General features: G+C 36.1%; 2 protein-coding genes across 2 annotated transcripts in view; one reads left to right on the top strand and one right to left on the bottom strand.

Moving 5' to 3' along the window:
• LOC145663828 (integrin alpha-4-like) overlaps window positions 1–24,508 on the top strand; it is a 187,091-nt gene that overhangs the window by 5,274 nt on the left and 157,309 nt on the right. The window lies entirely within an intron of this gene.
• LOC145663662 (putative cytochrome P450 301a1, mitochondrial) lies at window positions 3,647–6,798 on the bottom strand. Its single transcript, XM_081729761.1, is given in 5 exon segments — window positions 3,647–3,798; window positions 4,757–4,918; window positions 6,220–6,402; window positions 6,487–6,693; window positions 6,696–6,798. Coding segments are annotated over 5 exon segments (807 nt in total).

Raw genomic sequence — 24,508 nt, 5'->3', positions numbered from 1 at the left:
AGGGAAAGGTTTGGTCATGTGTTACTAAGTGTGACAAGGGAAAGGAGGGGTAAAAAAATGGTCAAAAATAGCATTTACGTAATATGTGGGCGGTCTCTAACAAAAGTGAGCGCATATCAAAGACGACATTCTAATATCCACAGATGGAGTATGTGCGAAAACTATATGTTATAATTTCTATCTGATCTAGTAAAAATAACAGCGCTTGGGACTATCGAGAATTTTCTCAACGAAAAACAATAGAAAGTTGTCCTGATTTCGTTATAGTTTCTTTTCTTTAACTTTATTTGTTAATTTTTATTTATTAATTGCCTGGATTAGTCCATTATAATTTATATTTTTGCAATGTTAAATAATTTTCATAATGCTTCTAGTGTGCCGATAGTTACCCTATCTGCACCACGTAATAAGAATTGAACCATATAGACTATAAATTTAATTTCAATTTTCTTCTTTTAATTATGATTTTTATGTAAAGGGTACACAGCTTTGATATAAGAGTAAGTTCTTCTAAAATAATTTTGCTTCTTAATAATTACAGTTGTTCCTTTAGACTATTTAGCACACAATATTTGCAAATAGTAAGTAAGTATGCTTAGATCATTATTTGTTGAAAGATATTGAAGCCAAGTTTATTTTCGTCTGATTAGTTGACATGAAAAGTAACACGAAAAGTTCCAGCTAAGCTTCTTGTGCCCGTACCCCTTGGTGAACTAGAAATTGTAAATACCTTTAAGAGATAATGTTCAACTAAATATTCGAGTTCCAGGTCAAAGCTAAACATGAAATTTATTCAATTAGCTTGAATATCATTATAAATGATCTAAAGATTTTAAAAGAAAGGTTTTATTTAAGTATTCGAATAGTATATAAATAATATCGATTACTGCCAGTTGTTGCTTCATCATTCTTCTCGTGCATAAAGCTTTATCACCTCAATAACATCTCGTTACCTGTGTCTTCGATCCACTACCTTCCTTTATTGTATCGTAGTGCCAGATGCGTAAGGATGTTACAAAACCTCGACGAACGACATATTAGCAATGCACCGTTTGATGGTAGATTGGTACATAATAAGTCCATGGTACTTAAGACTAGATATGAAAATTAACTTGGTTATTTGCATACGCCAAATAATTTAAATACAACTGCATTTGCCAAAAGAGCTTTGAGTTGTGCAATGTTTCTGTGACCCGGTCTGTCATCTGTATGTTCTAAGGCCGGTCCCAATTTGACCCTAGAAGGTCAACCTACCCAAGATAGAAGATGCGGAGAGAGAAGGTTAAGTGCATTGGCTGTGTGTCTCAGTCGCAAGGTCGGAGAGGGTGCTCGAGTGAATCTGGTTGGAAGGCTTCGCTCCATTCCTCACTTCGGCTCGGCTGCACTCTTTTGGTCAATATATTGTCCGCCTAAGGCTGTGTAACGCTTCGTCGGTTTTTAGTGGCTTTAGGCTGTGTGATCTCAGTAATGTAGACAATTTTTGTTTGCGCAGATTATTATATGTAACTGGCTGTGAAGACAAATAACCAAGTAATAGTAGACTCAATCGTTTTTGCTGTATTAATGCTGAATTGTGCTGTTGAGATTTAGAAAAGAAAAATCCTGACGATGCCTTCATAACCAAGTGAAGTTTATCATCACGGAAGACGACTTATAAATTATTGCAAATTAGATCTGATCGATAGAAAATCATTTGAAGTGGATTTGTATTATTCAAAGTTTCGGTTTCCTCTTTTAAATCATTAATAACATTGGTTTATGTTCATTTGGTTGATTGAACGCTGATAGTCGTTTATTACTAATTGGAGGATGCTAAACCCAAAACTGAAATAAGCTTTTCTTGATCCCGTCAGCTTTCTTGGCAAAATGGAAATGTATGTAAAACTAGCTTACGACCTAGCGTGTCTACGCGGACAACATTTTTCCTCTCTTCCTTTCTCTTCGTTCCACTGCTCTTCGTCTTCGATAATAATTTTAAGTAAATAACACAAATACAAGTTCATTATTCTGGTGAACAAAAACTAAGGAAAAGCTTGCCCTCTCAACTTAGTTTCGCATTTGCGAAATAAACTGTAATCTGGAGTCTAGGGTGCAGAGAGAACGTTTGTACCAAATTTCAAAATTCTACACCTGACAGTTTCCTTCATTCGGTGACCACCGCTCCCTTCCCCCAATACACATATCTTAGGAACTCTACTTTGCAAACGCCCATCCTATGTACAGTCTAGGCTTCAAGGAGAAATATGCGTAGTAGTTTTGAAAATCTGTAGACAGTGAATGGGAAACACGACACATCATAGCGGTCACATTGCAAAAAGAACTCGTCAATTTGTCGAACGGAACTGAGACATCGTCAAAACATAGGACAAGACAAAAATGTAACACGGTGATATTAAAAACGCGGCAAGTTTGTCAAATGTTCACATCTACAAACGGCCGAAACCTCTTAAGATAATGATCACTCCCTCAAAGGGACACTTGGTCAAAAGAATCTGAAATGTCATCAAATGGATGAAACGGTTACGTGAAAGAATCACTTTCTTACAAACATAAAACGGTCGAAAGAAACTTTGACTTCCTAAAAGATCACATCATCAAACAAATAGTAGCTTCCTCAAACAGATATAAATACGTATTCTGCCAAGAACAATAGTTTAAATAAAGCATAACTTCGCTAACACTGAGTGATTTTACTTGAACACTAAACAGTAGCTATGACTAAATATATACACTCTGGGCTCCTGATTGGCTGATCCCTTTCCTTTGTGTTATACAATATGGATACCTTACTATTGTTTACTGGCAAATGATGACAGGGGTTCACAATGTGTATTTTGTCCTTTGACAGCATGTAAACAAAGGGGTTAGTAGGAAATGGTACTAGTAGAGGTGAGAACGAATATAGAATGTATACAAAAGAAAGAATAGTAGAGTATGGTACATGTGGGGGAAGAGAACGTGTATACAGTACTTTAAGGGTAGATGTTTTTGAAACATCCAGCTATGGATTGTACAAATAGAGATTATTAACATAATTGGAAAAAACTTGTTGGAACACGCATTCTGGCGCTCAGTGGCGAAAACGCGGCCCGGGGCGTGGACGCGAGCGCGAAAAGATGAAACGGGGTAAAGATATGAACACATGCCATTTTGAAGAACAGAAAAGTGTTGGCCTTGAGTTTAGTCACGTAGACATAAGAAAAAGCATATGAATGTTTAGGGGTTGTTTAACCTGGAGTAAAGAAACGTACACATTGAATTTCCAAGAATAGAAAAGTATTGACGTTGAATGGACACATGAGAAGAATCCTGGGAATTTTTTATTGTTTTTGTTAAGAATTGCTTGCTTGTATATGGTATGCTTTGCTTTTGAATCTATTGAAAAAAGTGGGAGGCGTGAGAGAAAGAATGTTGTCCTTGAACGGGATAAGAAGCTTGTATGAAGATGGTGTTGTTAGGACGCCATTTTGTTTCACGTAATCGCTAAAATTTGTGGGTTTAGGAAAATATTGTATGTATTTTCTGCTGTAGCTCCTGTACGGAAGTTAGTTTTTGAGGAGGACCAAAACACTTTACCGTGTCCACCATCTCCGGTGAAAAAGAAATTGAATACTGAGAATATGGATTTACCGGGGGGAAAGTCAAATCACAGGCTGGATTCCCCGGACTGCTCTGAAGTAGTATATTTATCATCATCTTCGGAAGATATTTCACCTTCATCTTCAGATGAAGAAACGGATTTCGAAGAAGGTCGCCAAACACCATCACCGACAGTTTCAACTTCGCCACCATCTTCTCCTTCGTTATTGTCAAATACAAGAACAAGGTTTTAGAGTTTGGATTGCTCGTGTACCAATTTTAAAGTGGACTCAAAATGCATTTTAAAATCCATTAAAGACTGAGAAACCGATAAAATTATAATCTGCCATAGATGTGCTAAAGCTGTTCATAACAGATGGGAGACGATTGCCTTTTTATGTCAGAAGAATTGGGTGAAAGAGCGGTAAGGATTCTAATAGATGCAGAAATTGACGATTTTTTTTATTTTATGCTTTTCCAAGAATAACTGCGTATTAGTTGAATATAATCCTTGTTTAATAAAATATTATATAAAACGTAATTAAATGTCAAATCATCAATTTCAATATCACTATGGATAGATACAAGTTCTTCATATAAGTCAGCCAAGGTTTGTATATCAACCACAACAAACCATGCATTATAGCATAACATATCATAGTCTAAAGTAATGCATTCATGTTCATCTAAAATACTACTATTTTCAAAACAATCATAACACAATAATATATGTTGTGGCTTCCATCTTGAATTACACTCCAACGCACACTGTTCCTTCACAGAAAAATAAGTACAATCATACATGCACTGATTATTTTCTATAAACATTTTTATCTTTCTTTAAAAACAGTTCCACTAAATGAGAAATGTAAGTATCAGAAAACGAAACGTCTTCGTATGATAAATCTCTTTAAAAGCGCTTGATTTCTTCTATAAGTACCGCTTAACCAGTGTTTCTTTAAGTAAAGTTCAAACACAATGTCACGAATTTTCTTCTTAATTACAAATTCCCACACAGCACGTTTCAAACTATTATCATACGCTAATCTGTATGAATGACGTCTTTCATCTGGTATTCTTAATGAACAAGCATGAGAAAGTAGTGGTTTATTCAATTTATAATTTTGGAAAAGTTCTCTTACGTACAACTCACTTATTTTAAACCGATTACACTTACGGTTCACAATATCTAATTCAGGAATTTGAATATGCGTATTAGGATACACTTTTTCAAATCGAATTTCATCATATCGATAAAATCTTCTAAACGAATCAAGTTTATCTTCCTTACGATATAATATTTTCACTTTGTCGTTTTCTTCTTCACAAATATCAGGATCTACAAAGATAACTTTCTTACGATTAGCAAGTTTAATTTCTCTCCTTTCCGGGAAATATACTCAATAGCAAATAATCGTCTACTACACATCTTTACGAATACTGTCCTACTTAAATGTTCTTACAAACATACAAACGACTGTGCAAGCGCACAAACTTTCAACGAATGCGCGTGAGTATAACTTTCCCACAAAAGTTAACATTATTTTCCTGAATTCATATTCATTCCGTGTAAAAAAATCTTTATGTAAAATATTGTCTTGGAAAATCGGAATCAGATAGTACCAAATGAAATATAACGCTTTCATAAACTTTATTAAAATTATACTGTATAAGAATATCTTCTATCTTATTATAAATATTATGTGATTACATATATATTTTCATAATTTCCTTGTACGTATCGTCTTCTGATAAAATATTAAAAGTTTCCAAGTCCAGCACATGTTTACTTTTTATGATACAACTATGTATATTGTTATTTTTCAAACTGAAATAACATGCATGGCAAAGTAAGTTTTTTGGTATCCACTTCAAGCTAATTTAATATAATTAATGTTAATACGTGATTTCTCACACGAACAATTCATACTTTTACTAATGCACAAACGCGTCTTATAACAAGAAAATATTCTCAACAATTAACATAAAGTATCAAAACACTGTTTCTTTTCTGTACAAGTGTTGCAGTCTAGCAGACAATCTTTTATTTCGTGTTCTAAAACAGTGCCGTACTCTAGCGCACAAAACATATATTTCAAGTTCTAATACTTTGCTAGTTAGTTACTTACTTAGTTTTCCATTTCAAGTTTCTTCTCTGCAAGAATGTTTTTCAAGTAAGTTTTTTGTTCTTGTTTATGTTTGGATAATTTCTTCAAATGTAAAAAGATATAACGAAAAATTAAAATAATGCACACATGTGAAACAAAACTAATGATCAAGTAATATATGTAAATGCAAAACAAAATAATTATAAAACATGTGTTACTCTCCAACATTTTAATTCCTAATAGATTTTTCTTTGCTATTTATTTATTTCAATGTTATTAATTTTTCAAAAAGAAAATATTTTACTGTAATAAAAAGTTTGTTTATATTTTCATGCATCACAAAATGGATTTTTAATTCTTATTGTTACGGGATATGAAGTCAGGACAGGCTAGGACATCTTTATTTCATGTGGAAATTCAACCAGCCATCAATGGAAGCCAAGCAGCCTTCAAGAGCTCACTGCCTGGTGTTATTAACACCAATATTCTGTTGTACGTCGCTAGCTGACTTTACATAAAAAGATTAATTAACTATTGCTTTGAATCTCTTCGTAAAGTTTCTGTTGTTTCTCCTGATTCGTTGCAAGATGGAACAAGAGAAATGCCAAGGAGTGTGAAGTCATATCAATGCCAGCTACTAACAAATCCAACGCCATAAGTGTAGTATCATGTGGATCTTTATCCTTGGAAAGTAACTTTTGAAGCAACATTTGTTCTTCATTATGTTTGGGCATGCTCTCCATCTTCTTTAACGACTAATGTACATATTCATTCACTATTCTCGAGAAATATTCCTCACTTTTCTCCAATTTTCGCAATGACGGAGTTCTGAAGAATTTCCACAGCTTGAATCCGGAATCCAAAATACCCAAAACATCAATTACGTTCTTCGTAGCTTCTATCATCATTTGTGGTTTGGAATCTGGAGATAAATCGGCATCTAGGCAACCAAGCCTCATATCCAATGCAGTAGTGGATATAGACTCCAAAGCCCATTTGTAAATTTAACTTCGTCTTCATTATTTCTAATAATCCTTATTCTTTTAACAAAGTCCTGAGCCACCTCTACCATTGGTGCTGAATATTGCTTGGCGGATAATGGCTTCATCATTGGCTGTTGAACTTTTGATCTCAAATCGTGCCGCTTTTTGCGTTGCAAGATAACAGCAAAGAACTCAGTAAAGATCCAACAACTGGGAAACTCTTTGGACCAGGGATCTCTTCATAAGGTCTTACATTCCTCAAGTCATTCCCTGACGTTTTAGCTGTTGTAGGAACAGCAGTCACATATCTTCCTAGCTGGGAAAAATTCGAATGTGATTCTAAGCCTTGTCTACACACATCTGCTAGCAACTGGCGCAAGATATTCGAATTCATTTTTGGAGGCAACAGAATATTGCTGTTAATAACATCAGGCAGTGAACTTTTGAAGGCTGCTTGGCTTCCATTGATGGCTGGTTGAATTTCCACATGAAATACAGATGTCCTAGCTTGTCCTGACTTCATATCCCGTAACATTATGATTCACTTACAAAAGTTAAAAGTACATCATTCAAAATGAATAGTTAATATTATTGAACGATCCACCAAAACATAAGTATTGTGCATTGCTTGCATACAATATGTTTAATAGTGGACATTGTTTACTTTGCAAATCAATAACATTAGCTACTGCAAAACGTTTTGATACAAAGTGTTTTTTCTGCACCTTTGCAATCAAAAGTTGTATTTTGTTTACAAAGTATAATGTTAACCATTCAATTTGTTTTTGACAACGTGACGGAAGTAAATAATATTCTACTTATGATTTTATTAAACAATGCAAATTTACTTAGGCATCACATGCGCGAAACAAAATTCACGAATAATAAATTTATGATTTGAAATCTTAAAATCTTGTGTCAATAATGTATTCATTAACACTTGATAAAATTTCATGTCTACGTTCCAAGATAAAAAAGTAACATATTCCGTGTTGTTTGAACATTCACGCATTTTTCGTATAAAGTTTATACTTAAGATTTCACTATGTTGTCCAAATACTTCAAGCAAATCAATAAGTTTTATTTCGTTGGATAAGTGTTAAAGATTGAGCGTTACAACAAATATTGTTTAAACGTGAGTACAAATTTATAATTTTAAAAACACAAACTTCACTAATATGTTCTTCATTACATCATAATATATTCACTATCACCAAGTCGACTAATGTGTGAAAATGTTTTTTTTTAAAACACAAACACAAGAATTAACATAGGGAGTTAGTTTATATATATTTTTCTTCATGTCTTTAAAGGTATTTACAGTCACGTTTCAGTTTCTGTTTGTCTTTAAAAAGTATTTACTCATATATTCACTTCACTAATGCATAAACTATTTACAGTAAAACAGTCATATTTCAGTTTATTCATATATTCACTTCAGTTCACTTCACTAATGTAAAAGTATTTTCACATGAACACTTACTTCGAATACGATTTCTTTCTGTCTGTATTTTTAAAAATCTGAATCACTTCATTCAGAAAATTAATGTTTCTTTCTTGAATGAGATCATAGTAGGTTTCATAAAAGATTTCCTGCATAGTATGTGATTTAGCATACTTATAAAAAATTTCGTCAATTTCTGCATCTATTAGAGTCCTTACCGCTCTTTCACCCAATTCTTCTGACATAAAAAGGCAATCGTCTCCCATCTGTTATGAACAGCTTTAGCACATCTATGGCAGATTATAATTTTATCGGTTTCTCAGTCTTTAATGGATTTTAAAATGCATTTTGAGTCCACTTTAAAATTGGTACACGAGCAATCCAAACTCTAAAACCTTGTTCTTGTATTTGACAATAACGAAGGAGAAGATGGTGGCGTAGTTGAAACTGTCGGTGATGGTGTTTGGCGACCTTCTTCGAAATCCGTTTCTTCATCTGAAGATGAAGGTGAAATATCTTCCGAAGATGATGATAAATATATTACTTCAGAGCAGTCAAGGAAATCCAGCCTGTGATTTGACTTTTCACCCGGTAAATCCATATTCTCAGTATTCAATTTCTTTTTCACCGGAAATGGTGGACACGGTAAAGTGTTTTGGTCCTCCTCAAAAACTAACTTCCGTACAGGAGCTACAGCATATCTTTACCCCGTTTCATCTTTTCCCGCTCGCGTCCACGCCCCGCGCCGCGTTTTCGCCACTGAGCGCCAGAATGCGTGTTCCAACAAGTTTTTTCCAATTATGTTAATAATCTCTATTTGTACAATCCATAGCTAGATTTTTCTAAAACATTCACTTTTAAAGCACTGTATATGTGTTCTCTTCCCCCACACGTACCATCCGCTATTATTGTTTCTTTTGTTTACAATTCATCTATCGCAAGTCAACAGCAATCCTTACCCACACCATTTCCTTTCTTTTCTATACAATTTTTCTTTAAAGCCTCGAGCTTTAAAGCAATGTATACGCGTTCACTTCCGCCACCCGTACCATACTCTACTATTATTTCTTTTCTATACATTCTATATCCGTTATCTCCCCTACCACTACTATTTCCTACTAACCCTTTTGTTTACATGCCGTCAAAGGACACTATACACATTCTCACTCCCTGTCATCATCATATTTCACTAAATAATAGAAAGGTATGTACATATGGTGTAACGTAAAGGGAAGAGATTGGGCAATCAAGAGCCCAGAGTCCATATATAGAGTCATAGCTACTCTGCACAGTGATTTTACTTGAACAGTAAGAAATATATATATATATATATATATATATATATATATATATATATATATATATATATATCATGTGTATAAGTAGATCTGAAAAGATAGGAGAACATATGACGTCACGCCGTGCCCAGTGCCTATCTTTCCTCATTGCAATTTTTAGAAAACACGGGAATGCCACAGATATTTCCTAGAAGTGTGAGGATGAGTTCCTCTGCGTTCCCCCTCACTTTTACCCTATATATATATATAATAAATTATTTATATATATAATTTGTGTGTATGTGTTTGGTTTGCTTTTTCTTGTGCGGCGACGACTTGAATTTTTGTGTATTAAAGAATGCGGACTAAAACTTGAACAACTTCATGAACCGCAAAACTTGAACTCAGAAGTATGGAACCAAGTTTGTTTTCTAGTGAAGGTTAAGCGAAGTTTCATAAAAAAAGTTTCCTTACTATTTCTGCTAAAAAATTGTACAAAGACAACATAAAAGGTACGTAAATTATTCGTGTTACACAATTCGCATCGTAACCTACTCTTTCTTACATCAGCTCGTTTATTAAAATATACTAAATACTATTTCTTAAGAGATGAGAAAGGATCAGAAATTCAGTTTTACTTTCGTATTGTAATCTATAAATCTGGTCTCATTTCATTAGTTGGATAATAATTTCTATATGTTTATGTTTTTTCATAGATACTTGTATCACTTATAATCACTATTACTAACTAATAAAACTACCATTACTACTAACAAAACTGTATGATAGTAAGTTAATAATGATCAATACAGACGTCCACCTCAGTATTCATATTTTCTGTACTTCGTCGCTGGGTCAAGGAGAGTCCTATTTCCCGGAAATCTTGACAGTTCATCTGAACACAATTTTTTACCACCACAAGCTCTGTTAACATTCTGTTATTTCACTAGAAAGCATTCATTGCATTAAGCACGTATCGGAAGAAATGAGATTTAATAACTGGTGCTTCAAGAATATGCTGCATTTTGTTTCAATAGGTTTGGTGCATCTGCTATCTAGAAACATTCTGCATGATAACTTACATTTATTACTAATATTATTCCTATTAAGGTAAAGTTATTGCAAGGTCTCTGTCCATAAAAATTAATTTTAAATGTCGTCCCTTGGTCTGTCAAATCTTTAAATATTGTTGACGAGCGATATTACTGACGCATCAATGAAGATAGATTAAATCCAACTCTTTATTACAATAAAAATATAATCCTTGTTAAGTACAAAATATATTATTATACGACATATATGGCGTACACAAATCTAATTAATTATAGGTAATTTTATAAGGGTGTAGTGTAACTTCGTACGGCCCGTATACCCGTAAAATACTTTTGAAATACATAGATCTGGTGACCCTATTTCAATGTCCAATGGCTCTTTACTTATCTTTTAGTTTCAAGTATAATTGCCCTTTCGTGTATGGTGTTTTTCTTCGCACCTCTCTTACCTTTTATTCATGCTGGTAGAATTTCTTCAGCAATGCTACTGGAGGAACTACTCTCAACCACCAGGATACTTCTTGCCGTACTACACCACTTTGTATTCATTTAACATGGGTGGCTCATTAATAGTCAACTATAGCGCTTTCTTTACTCTAGATTTCACTGTTGCACACACCACTTGTCACTCAACAAATGAAGGCGATTTTCTTTGACGTCGGCATACATTTCCACCTAATTTCTATTTATTGCTTACTCTTGCAGGTAACCTAGCCGGTAGGAAGGCCAAAAATGTAGAAGTAAGGGGGTCGGGACTAGTGATGGGTAAATTCCCGGGAAGATATTTTTCGGGAATATTCCCGGGAAGATTCCCAAAATGGGAATTTATCCGGGAATTTATGTTCAATCAGAAAGAAAATTGCATTCTATCACCATATTATGATTTCAAAGTTGAATTAGTTTTTATATCACAGCATATGATTACTGTTGTCCACAGAGGATTCTTTAAAATGTATATTCTGAACGGTACTATGTTACTTTATTAACACTTTATTATCTTTAGAGAGTACGCATAAATGTATATTTATTTACAATATGTTCTATCAATTAAATACGGTATGTGTGAAAAATTATATAGTAAATTATATAGTAACAGTTTAAATTTATATGTAAGTGGATTTGCTCTACTTGACTCTATTAATGATATTATAAACACATTAAATTTATAAATGTTATAAACCAAATAGGTTGGGTAAGTGCTAGAAGATACATGTCTCACCAATTTATCAAAATTTGCGCATACATATTTATGTTCACAAAATTTGCAAGATACTTACTTATCTTTATATTTTAACACGTAACATTGCCATACACGACCTTTCATTCTACCTATTTCTCGAAATTCCATACGTTAATTCACATGTAAGAGAAGTCCGAGTTCTTCTTCAGAAATTCGAGTCAGAGAGAGGAGACAGACCGACATCTATTACTAATGGTGGTTCAGGGTTTATTATTGGTACTTTATCTCTATTTCTAAATAATTCTAAATTACTTTACAAAATGGTTCCTTTTCGTCATTTGTAAATTAGTACTTTGCTAATTTTGGCTGTTCTTTAACATTGGCGGCCAGCTTTTGCACCTATTTTTTTTTTTGCGATATTCTATTCCGATGCGGTTGTTATATGGTCTCTTACCAGGGAGTAATCTACACCCCCCCAACACCCCCCTAACACCCCTCCAAATTTCTTTACACACACCTCTGAATATAAAAGGAATACTCCCCCAAATCCAATTGTATCAATCAGTATCATATAGGTTATTTGTTACATCAAGTTAAAAAGGTTTAGCGTTTAAGAAAGGAGGCAATATTCTTATTTATTTATTTCACTTCAAAATACGAAGCGACCTCGTTCTCATGTACGGCTTCGAGAACCACACGACCTCATTGTTTCGGGCGGTGTTTCGATCAAAACAATTGACAAAACAGACCGCTGATACCTACCCTCCTGGGTTCCGCGGTCGTTTCCGAGAAAAGAGGTTGATGGACAGATTCAGATGACTGAAATTGGCAACGTCTTGAGCGGTCATTCACTTACCTCCTCTTCAATAAGGAAAAATGTGACAATATAGTAATAAGCTTATACCAGATTCAGTTGGTAAGTGCTACTCTGCAACAGGCTCGCAACTAGCCCCTAAATTTTTCATGTCCCCTCCAGACCTCAATACAAAATGCACAATTTAGATATTTGTAAGAGAATTTTTAATGACTTGGCACCTCCTAACATATTCATGGTCCCCAAAGCTCTGTGGCTGGTTTCGACCTGCTCTGCAAGTGGTGTATCAACGGACGGACGTTAGAAGGGTGTAATCAAAATGTTTTTAGAAATGAAGAGATCGATTGAAGTAAGAATTATATATATTTTTTAGACCGAGTCTAGTGTTATGCAGGAAAGCATTTGGCGCTAGCTTAATTCTTTGTAAAGTATATTTTTATTCACGTAAATTCATTGAGCGGAACAGGACTCATAGCGAGTCACTTTTTTAAAACTAAAATTCACTTTTTTCAAGTTGGTCACTATATTTTTTTTTCAAATTTGTCACTAAAAGTTACTTTTTTGAGAGGTAAAGTGACTTATTCGTGTGGTTTATGTTTTGCATTGGCAGTTTTCTAAGAAAAATATAAAAACAAATGGAAAAAGGCAGAAACTTGTTACTCATTACTGTTCTGAAAGCTTCAGTATGTGAAACAGTCAGCTTCATTCTCACTTCAGCTTTTATTCCTTCTAAAGCACAGTGGACGGTTGGTGGATGCTTAATCTCTCAAGGTGGGGTTGAGAACCCTTCTGTATCTATTCTTTCTTCTATCATAATAATCTTTTTAGTTTTCTCTCGTAATAATTAACGCTCCCTTCAACGTTGTGTATGTGTGTTTGTATGGTTCATCATGTTTGTCTTGTGTTATGCTTTTTGTATGTTCTTCTTAAGAGTAGGTGATGAATTTGAATATTTCACGTTTTTGAGAACTCTTAATGCGAAATTAAATATAATGTCTGGGATGAAGAAATTCGGAAATAGGCCAGAACTGGTTCCACTTACTCAGAAGCATTTTACATCTGCTAAGTCTGCTTACCGTAACTACAAAGCATATTTTGAAAACCTAAGAAAGGAGGAATCTCAAAAAGAAGAAGTAAAGAAGAAACAAAACAACAAACAAAGAAACCGAGAAATTGACAAAGGAAAAAAGGGGCATGATGAGATTTTGTGTGCTTTTGGCCATTTTTTGGTCACTTTTCAACTATTTACAAGAGACCAGACCACTATGAGCCTTGGGATTATTAAAATTACGGTATATTAAAGAAGACAAAACAGTAAGATACAAAATATTTGTAAATTGAAAAACTGAATTTCTGGAAAACAACTAAATCAATGAATAATTTTTTTATGAAAGATATTCAGAGCGAATAACGTAGCCAGGAAGGGCAGAAACTTAGATTAAGAAATCAAATAATATTACAACAATTAACGTTAATTACAGGGTTAGAATATTAAAATATTGAAATTGGAACTATGTACAGTATTAATTGCTAAACGAATGTGATTTCAGCATGGGACGAGGGAATTTTTTCTCCATTAATATTTAAAAAAATCACCCACTAAAACTTGCTGGGGGTGAATAAATTGAAATAATAGCAGAATTTTGCAAAATAATTACAATAATTCGTATGTAATCAATTCGCGTGTAGGGAAATTATTGGGTAAAATAGTAGAGGTTAATTCCCAACACAGTGAAACCTCTCTTAACGAACATCTCTCAATAATGGACATCTTCATAAGAGGACAAACTTTCTTATTCTTCCATGCCATAAATATGTGTGGTGTGATGTTATGAGAGGGAACCCTTCCTTTTAGAAACACCTCTTATTCACAGACAAGTAATCGGTTCCACCGATGTCCGTTTTGAGAGGTTTCACTATATTACTTAGTTTAATAATAATAATAAATGCTCAAATGTGTGAACTTACTTTATTGAACCTACCACTGCGAAGAGCTGATATTATTATTATTATTATTATTATTATTAGTAGTAGTAGTAGTAGTAGTAGTAGTAGTAGTAGTAGTAGTAGTAGTAGTAGTAGTAGTAGTAGTTGTTGTTGTTGTTGTTGTTGTTACGTAACAAAATGTACTGCTTTCTTGTTTGAGTCTGTTGAAAAATGATATCACTATTCTGAGAGCACACCCCCCCTTTTATTTTGAACACACCCCCAAGTAAAAATTTCTGGCGTACTTACTGTCTCTTACGTTAAATTACGTTACCAACATTAAATTCAGACAGCGTTGCAGAGCGAGCGTTAGCGAATGAAGGCGGGTTAGAGCCCCGCATAGCATGTTGTTTTCTATCTTCGTTACCAACAATTCACATTCTTTTCTCACATAAATCACTTCCACTTACCTTTCCGTTTTGTATAAATCCCCTACTGCCCTAAAAAAAAAATGTGTTCGATAGTTTCTTGACTACTTGAACATCACTATCAACTCCTTTCTTCCGTAAATCATCCTACTTTTTGCTAGTTTTGGCCCCCCAATTCTAAACAATTACCTTACTTTTTAGTGCAAGTGGAAATGGAGCTTAAAAAATCATATTATTAGTTATATAAAGTACCGTCAAATAATTTAAAATTTTTTAACCTCCAAATTCTTTAAAACTTAGAAGTAAATCATAATACCGTATATTAAAATAAAGTAACTAGTCATATGGTTCTTATAATTTGGAAGATAAAATAAAGAAATGGAAATAAATTCCTTCCCGGGAATTTATAGGCCAGGGAAAAAACCCGGGAATATTCCCATTTTTAAATTCCTTCCCACTGGGAATATTCCCACTGCCCATCACTAGTCGGGACCCCACCATATTATAGTTCATTTGCAAGGCTACCGTGAAAATTTTAGGGGGGAGTGAAAATTTAGGGGGCCACCCTAGCCCCGTGGATATGGGGCTGCAGCTAACGAAGAGAAAAATTTCAAAACACAATGCAAGATAAACGGTACATCATGAATCATATCTAATTTGCAGACATTTAAAAAACATTTTTTGAATCTGGTTGATATCACATCAAAATGTTCAAGGGCATAAGTCAAAAAAATTCAGCACAAACAATTAAGACAATATATAATGGGTGTGGCTCTTTGTCCTGTTAATTATTAATATTGCTATTGATGAGGTGTTCAGGCTTATTTCTCTACTCCATTGAATATCTTATATCTTTATTTTAATTTTCAATGTTGTTTATTATTTCGTCACAGGAAAATAGGTGCAGACGTTCGGAAAGAACAATATATTGAATTACGGCGAAGGACAAGCAGGGATGTCCGTACATTTGCTACAGATATCGCAGGTACTATTTGCTGACTTTCACAATCTCTTCATTTCTGGGCGGAAACACAAGAACATTTCTTCAGAGAAAGCAATCAAAGGAAAAAGTGTTCGCGTTTTCCATTCCATTCTTGCCACTCTTACTTGCCATTAAAAGTGGGTTATGAGTGTGTGTAATCGAGATCATTTGTAAGTTTTTGCCAGTCGAGGAAGCACTCCTAATTCTCGCTCTTTACTTTAAGAGCTCGATCTGGTATAATTCTCATCAATCCAATAGCATTAGGAGTGGGCGCCAGCGAGTTCAATCAAGTTATCATTGAAACTCGACTCGACTCGAAACACATATTTGAACTCGAGTCGAAAAATTTCCTCTAACTCGATTTGAAACTCGACTCGAATTCGGGTCGAATTTCGAGTCGAGTCCACCCAAATCGAGCTAAATCCTGTGTGTAGTTGCAGCCGCCCCTTCACATCGCCGAGTCACTTCTACGAACATCATCAAGGCTACACAAGACGGTTCCAAATAGATTAAAATTTTATGTTGGCCTGGATATCGAAAGGTACGCTGCCAAATCCCCCGGTCGTGGTGCGCAGCAATGTGGAAGTGATTGGTACTATTCGGATGGTCTTCTGAAATACTGATGACTATTAGATGTAACTGGAATGGCAGTTAACAGTTGATCAATATCGCAGAAAAGAACATTAGGATGATAGACGGGAATGAAGTGTGTATGACTATAGCGCCTCATAATACATGTCTCAATCAGGTTTTACAATTAATTATTTGCCACAGACGTGAAGTCTTCAAAGAGAGCAATACGCTACAGACGCAATAGACAGGGCTCCATAGGCACCATGTGGCTAAATATTGCAGCGTTGCCTCAAATATTTAGTTTCACCGTGACTATTATAGTATCCTGATTAACATGCCTTTGCGACTAGCGTTAGACTATGCTATACGGCCGCATCCACCATCAGTACGCTTCACCACTATAGACCAGATATGCTATCATCTGCCAAGAACAGCTACGGTATCTATTTTCACCTACGACAGAGAAGTACGACGTATTCAGGTGATAAGATATTGTTAGGGATCCTAACTATTTACTCATACATGTTCATATTTATATCACCTTCAGTAAAATATAAATATTATTATATAAAATTTGGATATAGTATACGTAAGACCGTCTGAGTTCCAGAAGAAGCTGGACGCTCATACTTTTAGGGATTATTCATTGAGTATCTACGAACTTAGAAAGGGGGTAACAAACCCACTTTCATTTACTTATCCACTGATACGAAAATAAAAAAGACCGTACCTATTTGCCCTTGTACTTTATATGCTATAGCGCATTACATTATATGCAACAAGGATTTTGGTCTGCATCATGATATAAATTTAAAAATATTTAACATTTTTCGAATCGAAATCAACAAAATTTATTCTAGAAAGTAAAAATAGAATGTTAAGCACATATAATGAAGACAACGCAGTGATTTAATTTGGTAACGTATAAATATATAATATGAAGTATCCTCGCGCACGGAAGACAGGGGGTTCTCATGTATACTATTACCTAAAATTTTACAGTACAGATGCACCAAATTAATTAACGCTATGTCTGTAATAATCTTGTGTATTTGGCAAAGTGTTATTTTCACCCTTTTTCAATTATAAAGTATCAATAACAACTTTCATTAATACATCAATCTTCTTTTTTTTAGTACATTCTGTATCTACTACTTTTCTTCTTCTTACAGAACATTTTATAAAGGCTTTATTTTTCATCAAAATCACACGTTTTGTATATTAAATTGACTATAGATAAAATATTAAAATGTATAATTATTTTATATAATTTCAATCAATATTTAAATAGACAATTCTAATTTTATTACATAGTTCATTGTTCCGAATCTAAAAGCTTACTAACATATTACACATCTAGACATAAATAATCTTTGACAGAATGATAAAATGATAAAATCAATTAAATAAACAAACTATTCAAGCTTTCTTTGGCTTTCATATAAACAGATAACACGGGAGTTGACAAATTTAATTTTTTATTACAGCATAAAATATACTGTTAGGACCATGTGTCAAAATGCTCCGTTACATAGTTTAAGTATTGTCTTTAAGTATCCTACATAGACCATATAATTGTCAGTTATACTACTACTACTTATTACAATTATTATTATTATTAGTATTATTATCATAACAAGACTGTGCAATTATGAAAGATAGGCGGTTTCTATGTGAGTACTAAAAACTAGTTAAGTACTTATCTTGGTCGTCGAGAAGTCCTCAGGAAGCAAGGACATCGTTCACGAGGTTCTAGGTTTGAATTCGGGAGAAAGAAGTGTTCAGTCTCAAGCCAAAAATTGTTAAAAGTTATTGAGCGACGGCAAAACAAGTTTAAAACTGCTTATCGAGCCGAAACTAGAAGTGAGCCGACCCAACAGCTCACACAACCAAGCTGGCTCGAGCCGATGGCTCACTTGAGCCAAGTCGGTGGCTCATCCCAACCCAGTCGTCTCGAACTGTTCGCTCAGTTGAACCGAGAAGAGCCGGTTGACATTACAACCCTTTAGGCTTCTCCTTAGAATAAAAAATTCGATCGTGCAGGTCTCAGCCTTGATTGTAAGAAATATAGTATGTACTTATATTGGTGCTCACGACATTTGAGGCTATCTCGTTATAAAAATCTATTGTGGTCTCCTTATCGAGACGAGACGAGATTTGAGTAGTGTCCCCTCTCGTGGGAAATACCAAAGGTATTTTGCGTCATTGCTTACGTTTACATGGTTTTCGTTTCCCAGTGTTATTAGACCATGATTTCAAAACGAGTGAAAACGAGCTGAATGAGCGACCCATTTATCAAACTCTAGTCGACTCGAAACTCGACCACGAAAACAGTGACTCGACTCTGAACTTGACTCGAGAAAATTACTTTTGACTAGACTCGAAACTCGAGTCACGTTTTAACTCGACTTGTGCCCATTACTAAATAGCATGTGTTCTGTATTTTCCTACACCGAATCCAAATTGACTTTCTTCTTATATATTTTCTACCTTACTTTTCAGCTACTTATTCAGTATGCGTGCAATGGTTAATGGTTCCGTGATCATTGGGCTTCTTTGCCTACATCTCCTTGGGTAATGCAACCAATGTAACACCTAGAATATTCTTTGGCCATTTTTGACCCTGGTAGATCTTCTTAAGAAATTAAGTCAGTTGTTTCATTGTATTGTCTCCTAATTCTTGAGTAAATCCATTCGTGAGTCGTCGTCTCCATTGGCCTTCTTCTTTAGCATGGCTTTTAATCCACTTTTAAATGCACTGTGTTGCTTTCTTCTTCAGTCATCTCTTCCTTTTCTTCAATCGCCTTTTAATGTTGATAAACTGTTTCATTAGTTGCGCCGCAACGTGTTAAGGAGCTTATACGCTTTCTTGTGCAACCAAACTGAGCTGTAAACTTCCTAAAATAATTGAACGATAATCTGAACTGACAATGTATGGTATACGTTCAGGCTATCAAGCAGTTGCCGTTTCAGTTGCCTCAGATTTCCTGTGCAGTATACTTCTTCTCAAAGCACTAGACAATACGACAGGGATTATTCTGTGCAATGTAGAGGAAGCTCCTCATTTCAGGAACAGAATGTACCAAAGAACATGCCACGTACAGCCCCTTCTGATTTTCGTAGGCAATGCTTTGTTTCTTCCAGTAAAGTAAAAATGCATTCTTACCTCGGTTTTTTACGGACCTGGATTTTAATGGACTTTGAAAATTACAAACAGAATCTGAAGTAGTCGATTCACTCTGAGAGTCCTGGTTTTAATCTTTAAAAAGTTGATTTTAATGTTTACATAGCATATTTAAAGTGTTCCTGGTATACACTGTCAAATAGGAAAGAGTACTTGATTTTAACTAGAGTACTGTATGTTTCCTAGCCATTAGAGACTTAGTGTCTGGTATTCTATTTTAGTCCGTTAAAGCGAGAGATGAATGTAGGGCAGATTGGTATTTCGTACTTAACTTTATTAATTCACAGAAAATACGAGGAAGAATAAGCATGTTACAAATGTCTACAGAAAAAGCAAGAAATATCTACAGGGTAACTAATTTTATTTTCCCACATAACCTTCGTCTACATTGACTTATTTTTCTAATCGATATATGAGAGCGCCGATATTTCTTCCCGAAATCTGACACTTGCTGTCGTAACTACATACAGACCTCTTCCTTTTCATTTCTGCATTCCTGGTAAACTACCTAGTAGCGTTATTTCAGATTCTGCTTGGAAAGAGACAAGATTCCTCTCCCCACCGACAAGAGTAGTTTCATACTTTTACTACTTTACTGATTTATCTATATAGTAAAACTTTGTCTCATATAGGATTTTTGGCTAGAGCATTTAATAAAAAGAGCGTCCGGAATCGACTCCCACTACCAGTTTTTAAAACTCTCCTCTATAAAAGTATTTTCACAAAATACTATATAAATTAATCTCTCTAGAATCAAGGTTTAGTTATAGGTGGTTTTTGACCGTAAGGTCGCAGACAGGATCTCCAACAGAGCCCCGTAGCAGGCTAAGAGGAGTGGATTTAAGGAACCAATGCTCCGTAGCAAGCAGAGGCGGGTTAAGTGGCCAACAGAGCCCCGTAGCAGGCTAAGTGGCTGAGGTTAGGATTCCTAGACACAACCCCGTAGCAGGATAAGCCAGGAGATAGGATAGGCGTAGTTCCGTAGCAGACTAGAGGCCTGGGGTTAGGTTACTCCAAGAGTCCCGTAGCAGACTAAAGGAGGGTCACCAGAAAAGTGGTATCGAGTTGCCTTCGTCCATCCAATTTATAGGATCCTTTGGGTGGCGGTGGCGCTGCTGCTCCGATGTCGTCTTCTGCTCAGTGGGAGGGGCCAGAAGCCGTCGTCTGCATGTGATTATAGGTCCATCTTTTGGGAGATCCTCTTGCCAAACCACGTGGTGGTGTTTGTAAACACTGATGCGTGGAATTGTTTGTTTATAACATCACATAGGATATTACAATATTTATATCTGCATTATTGTTATAATGAGAACCTAACGGAACTGCATGCTGAACTGGCAAAGTTTTTTTTTTTTTAACACAGGGGTCTTTATTACTGTAGACTCAAAATGGCTACTGAGATTGAAAAACAATCTGCCCTTATAGACGTAAAACCATTTGTTTTGAAGAACTTCCCTCTCTTTCCATTTGTAAGTATCTTTACTCATAACGGAGTTGGCCTGTTGCCCCAGAGTTTCAATTCACCCGGTATACACATATATGTAATTATAGAATATTTAAATAATATTTCTAATAGGACTAAGGCACTATGACGATATTTAAAATTATGGGCATTCAAATATACAGTGCAGGGTTCCGAAAAAAACGCGGCCAATCGAAAAATCTTGTAGAAAGGGTTTCTACTTGGATATTTCTATACTATGATAACTTCCGTATCATCAGCAATGCAAAAGATAACGACTTATTTTTAGATACAAGTTTCCATGTAGAATTCCCTTATTAAAGTAAAAGCAAGATCGGAGTGCGCCAACGTGTGTGATTGGGTACTCAAATTTGATATTGAAGATTTTCCGTGTTTATGGTATTGTCATCGATACTTGTATCATTTACAATCACTATTACTAACTACTAACGCTACCATTACTACTAACAAAACTGAATGACAGTAAGTTAATAACGGTTACTACAGACGTCCACCTCAGTATTCATACTTTCTGTAGTTCGTCGCTGCGTGAAGAAAAGCCCTGTTTCCCGGAAATCTTGACAGACCATTTAAATGATCCGAACACAAATTTTTGCCATCACAAGCTCTGCTAACATGTTATCATCTAACCACAAAGCCTTCATCACACTAAGCACGTATTTGGAATGAGCTTTAGTAACTGCTCAGCAAGAGTATGCTGTATTATTTAAAGAGGTTTGGTGCATCTGCTTTCTACAAACATTCACACCATAATTTACATGTATTACTAATATTACTGCTATCAAACTTTCATATTGTATATTTCAAAACAAGAAACTCATTACGAGTTGTATGTCCATAAAAATTAATTTTAAATTTCCTCCATACGTCTGACAAATCCTGAAATATTGTTGACTCGCGGTATAAGAGACGCAACAGTGGAAACAAATTAATGCTGTTACAATGAAAATATAGTCCTTCTATAACACAATATATATTATTATTTGGCATAAATGGCGTAAGCAGATCTAATTAACTATAGGTAGTTTTATAAGATTCTAGATTTACTTTGTTGCCACGTGTATTCGCAGGATGCATTTGTAATCCGAAGATCCGGAGAACCTACTTTCCATGATCTTCTATTTCTCTTTTAGTTTTCTGACCTCTTACATAGCCTTCTTCTCCCCTTATCTCTTTCTACCCATACAATTACTAGGAGCTAGTAGCAGTGCCGTGCCGTGGAAAATCAGCGCCCGGAGCGAGAGTATACGACGGCGCCCCCATACTTATATTCCAAGTAATTTTTCCTTTCTTTTGCCCCTTTTTCTCCCGATTTTTTCGCCTATCTTACTTCGCCCCCAGGGCCGTCGCCCCGCTCGCACCCCCCCCCACCGCACGGCCCTGGCTAGTAGTCTACTTACCACGCTTAATGCAAGCTGACAAGGAATGCTGCAAACGTTCAGTCTATCTAATGGACCGGTTCCATCAATTTAGACATCCAGCCTGTCATTCGTCTTTCTGGACTCTAAGTCCTCGTGCACGTAATGCATCATCAAAATTTCTTCCTGAATCTTGACTCGCATTAGCGATGTAACCCCATATTCTTTAAGATAGTGGGAGATGTGCCCACTCTGTGGCCAGACCTAAGTCTTGAGTGCTTACCAGTTACATACTAGTGGAGGCAGACTATTAGCGAGTCCCTCCTCCCATGCTCTGCAAACATGGTACGGAACTTTTCGCTGCAAGCTCACCTCCTGCCCATGCTCGCCGTTACCCAGATTCCTGGAATAGGCAAGCTTCAAGCTTTCATGAGCTATCTAATCCCACCGTATGATTATAGTCCGGCAGAGTACAACCTAATCCGGGATTCGCAGTCATACGCGAGGAGGCTTGTTCAATCCCGGCCATTCCCTCTATATGTTCAACGTACGTACAGGTATCCCATACACCCGTACCTCATCCCGGATCCAATGGTACGTGTTACGTCACCATTTGAGTTTGATGCCAGCCCTTATTCCACAGACCTTCCTCCCCTTCACTGCGAACAGAAACCTTTATCCAGATACTTGGGATTGGTACTTTTCTACAGTTGCTGTTCAGTCTCCCTGCAGGCAGGAATCTGACATTCCCCTCCCAGTAGAATCGTCCAAGCAACACGATTCTTCCTCTAATTACGATAGAGGTACACCGTACATTACCAGAGCCAGTGAGTGATGTAGACCGTCTGCCCCACAAACATTCATTTGGTATTAGAGGGAGCATGTTCTCTGTTAGACTTGCCCGAGCAATACGGGTCTACCTATCTTTTACGTGTTTAGGTATCACGTACAAGTCATAGCTAAGCTACATTTCGAACCCAATGGTACATGTACACTAGCATTAGGAAGTCCACCACACCCTTCTTTAGTAAAGTCATTCAAGCAATACGGAACTTCCTATAATTAAGGTAGCGGTACACGGTACTTTCCCAGACCTAATGGCTGATGTAGACTATCTCCCTGTAAAGAGAACGTCTATTTGGGAGCGGCGGCTCCACTGGTGGGTAGTGGAGTCTGGATCCAACAGAGTACCTACATTATCCTCTTGGTAGGGCGTAGAGGCTCTCCGTACCACCTCCAGTTTGCGAAACACTACCCCTCTTCCTCACTGTTTTGATTTACCACATAATTTTATCTCCTGGACCGACTACCGGAAGGGCACGACTTAGTTGCCCATTTCGGAGGATGGCCGAAGCTTCTCTTCCGCCTGTAGGGGCAATAGTTTTCACTACTTACCTCGATGAGGCCGTGACGAGGTCGCATGTACTCTCCCAGATCCTTTGGCACGAGTTAGTCGCCAATTTCGGAGGATAACCAAAGCTTTACTCCCGCCGGTAGGTTGTTAACCTATTGTGCCGACTACTGTCATATGGTAGTTTCACTACCAGTAACAGTCTAGATAATAGGCCATACTGAACTACGAGGTATCGCATTTCCTGTTGGTCCTATCTTCCTCTACCCTCGAGACCTGGAATGCTGTGCGGGCTCAGCGATGGCTACAGAGGGCCTCTCCCCCATTATCAGCACGAGTTTGGGAACGGGCATGGCGGGGTTACTGTACCCGTACAGTTTATTCTCGAATAATGCTACTAGAACTGCAGCTTTTAGGACACGTCTCATATAGCCTCGCTGCTGAAAGGGACGATAAACTAAAATCAATTCAACTCAACATTTTGTCTGGCTACTTCATTTTAGATCAATTCGCTGTAGATGGGCTTCTGGCAAGTAAACTACCACTGACTCAGCTCTACATTTCACTGTCGCATGCTATTCTGCCCACTCAAGAAATGAAAGTGCCTTTGTAATGTTAAGTGGATATGATTTCCATTTGGTGTTGAACATGCATCCCACCTAATTCCTGCTTATCATTTACATGGGTCATTTAACTCAAGGTGGCAACATAGTTGTGAAATGGAATGTAGTGAATCATCTCAAGAAGCTTACAGTCTTTCGATGTAGTCTCCGCCAGCCTGTTGAA

Source organism: Thermobia domestica, chromosome 11, assembly GCF_964235325.1.
Source record: "Thermobia domestica chromosome 11, izTheDome1.hap1.1, whole genome shotgun sequence".
Lineage (NCBI taxonomy): Eukaryota > Metazoa > Arthropoda > Insecta > Zygentoma > Lepismatidae > Thermobia > Thermobia domestica.
This window is presented reverse-complemented; position numbering and strand designations above follow the sequence as displayed.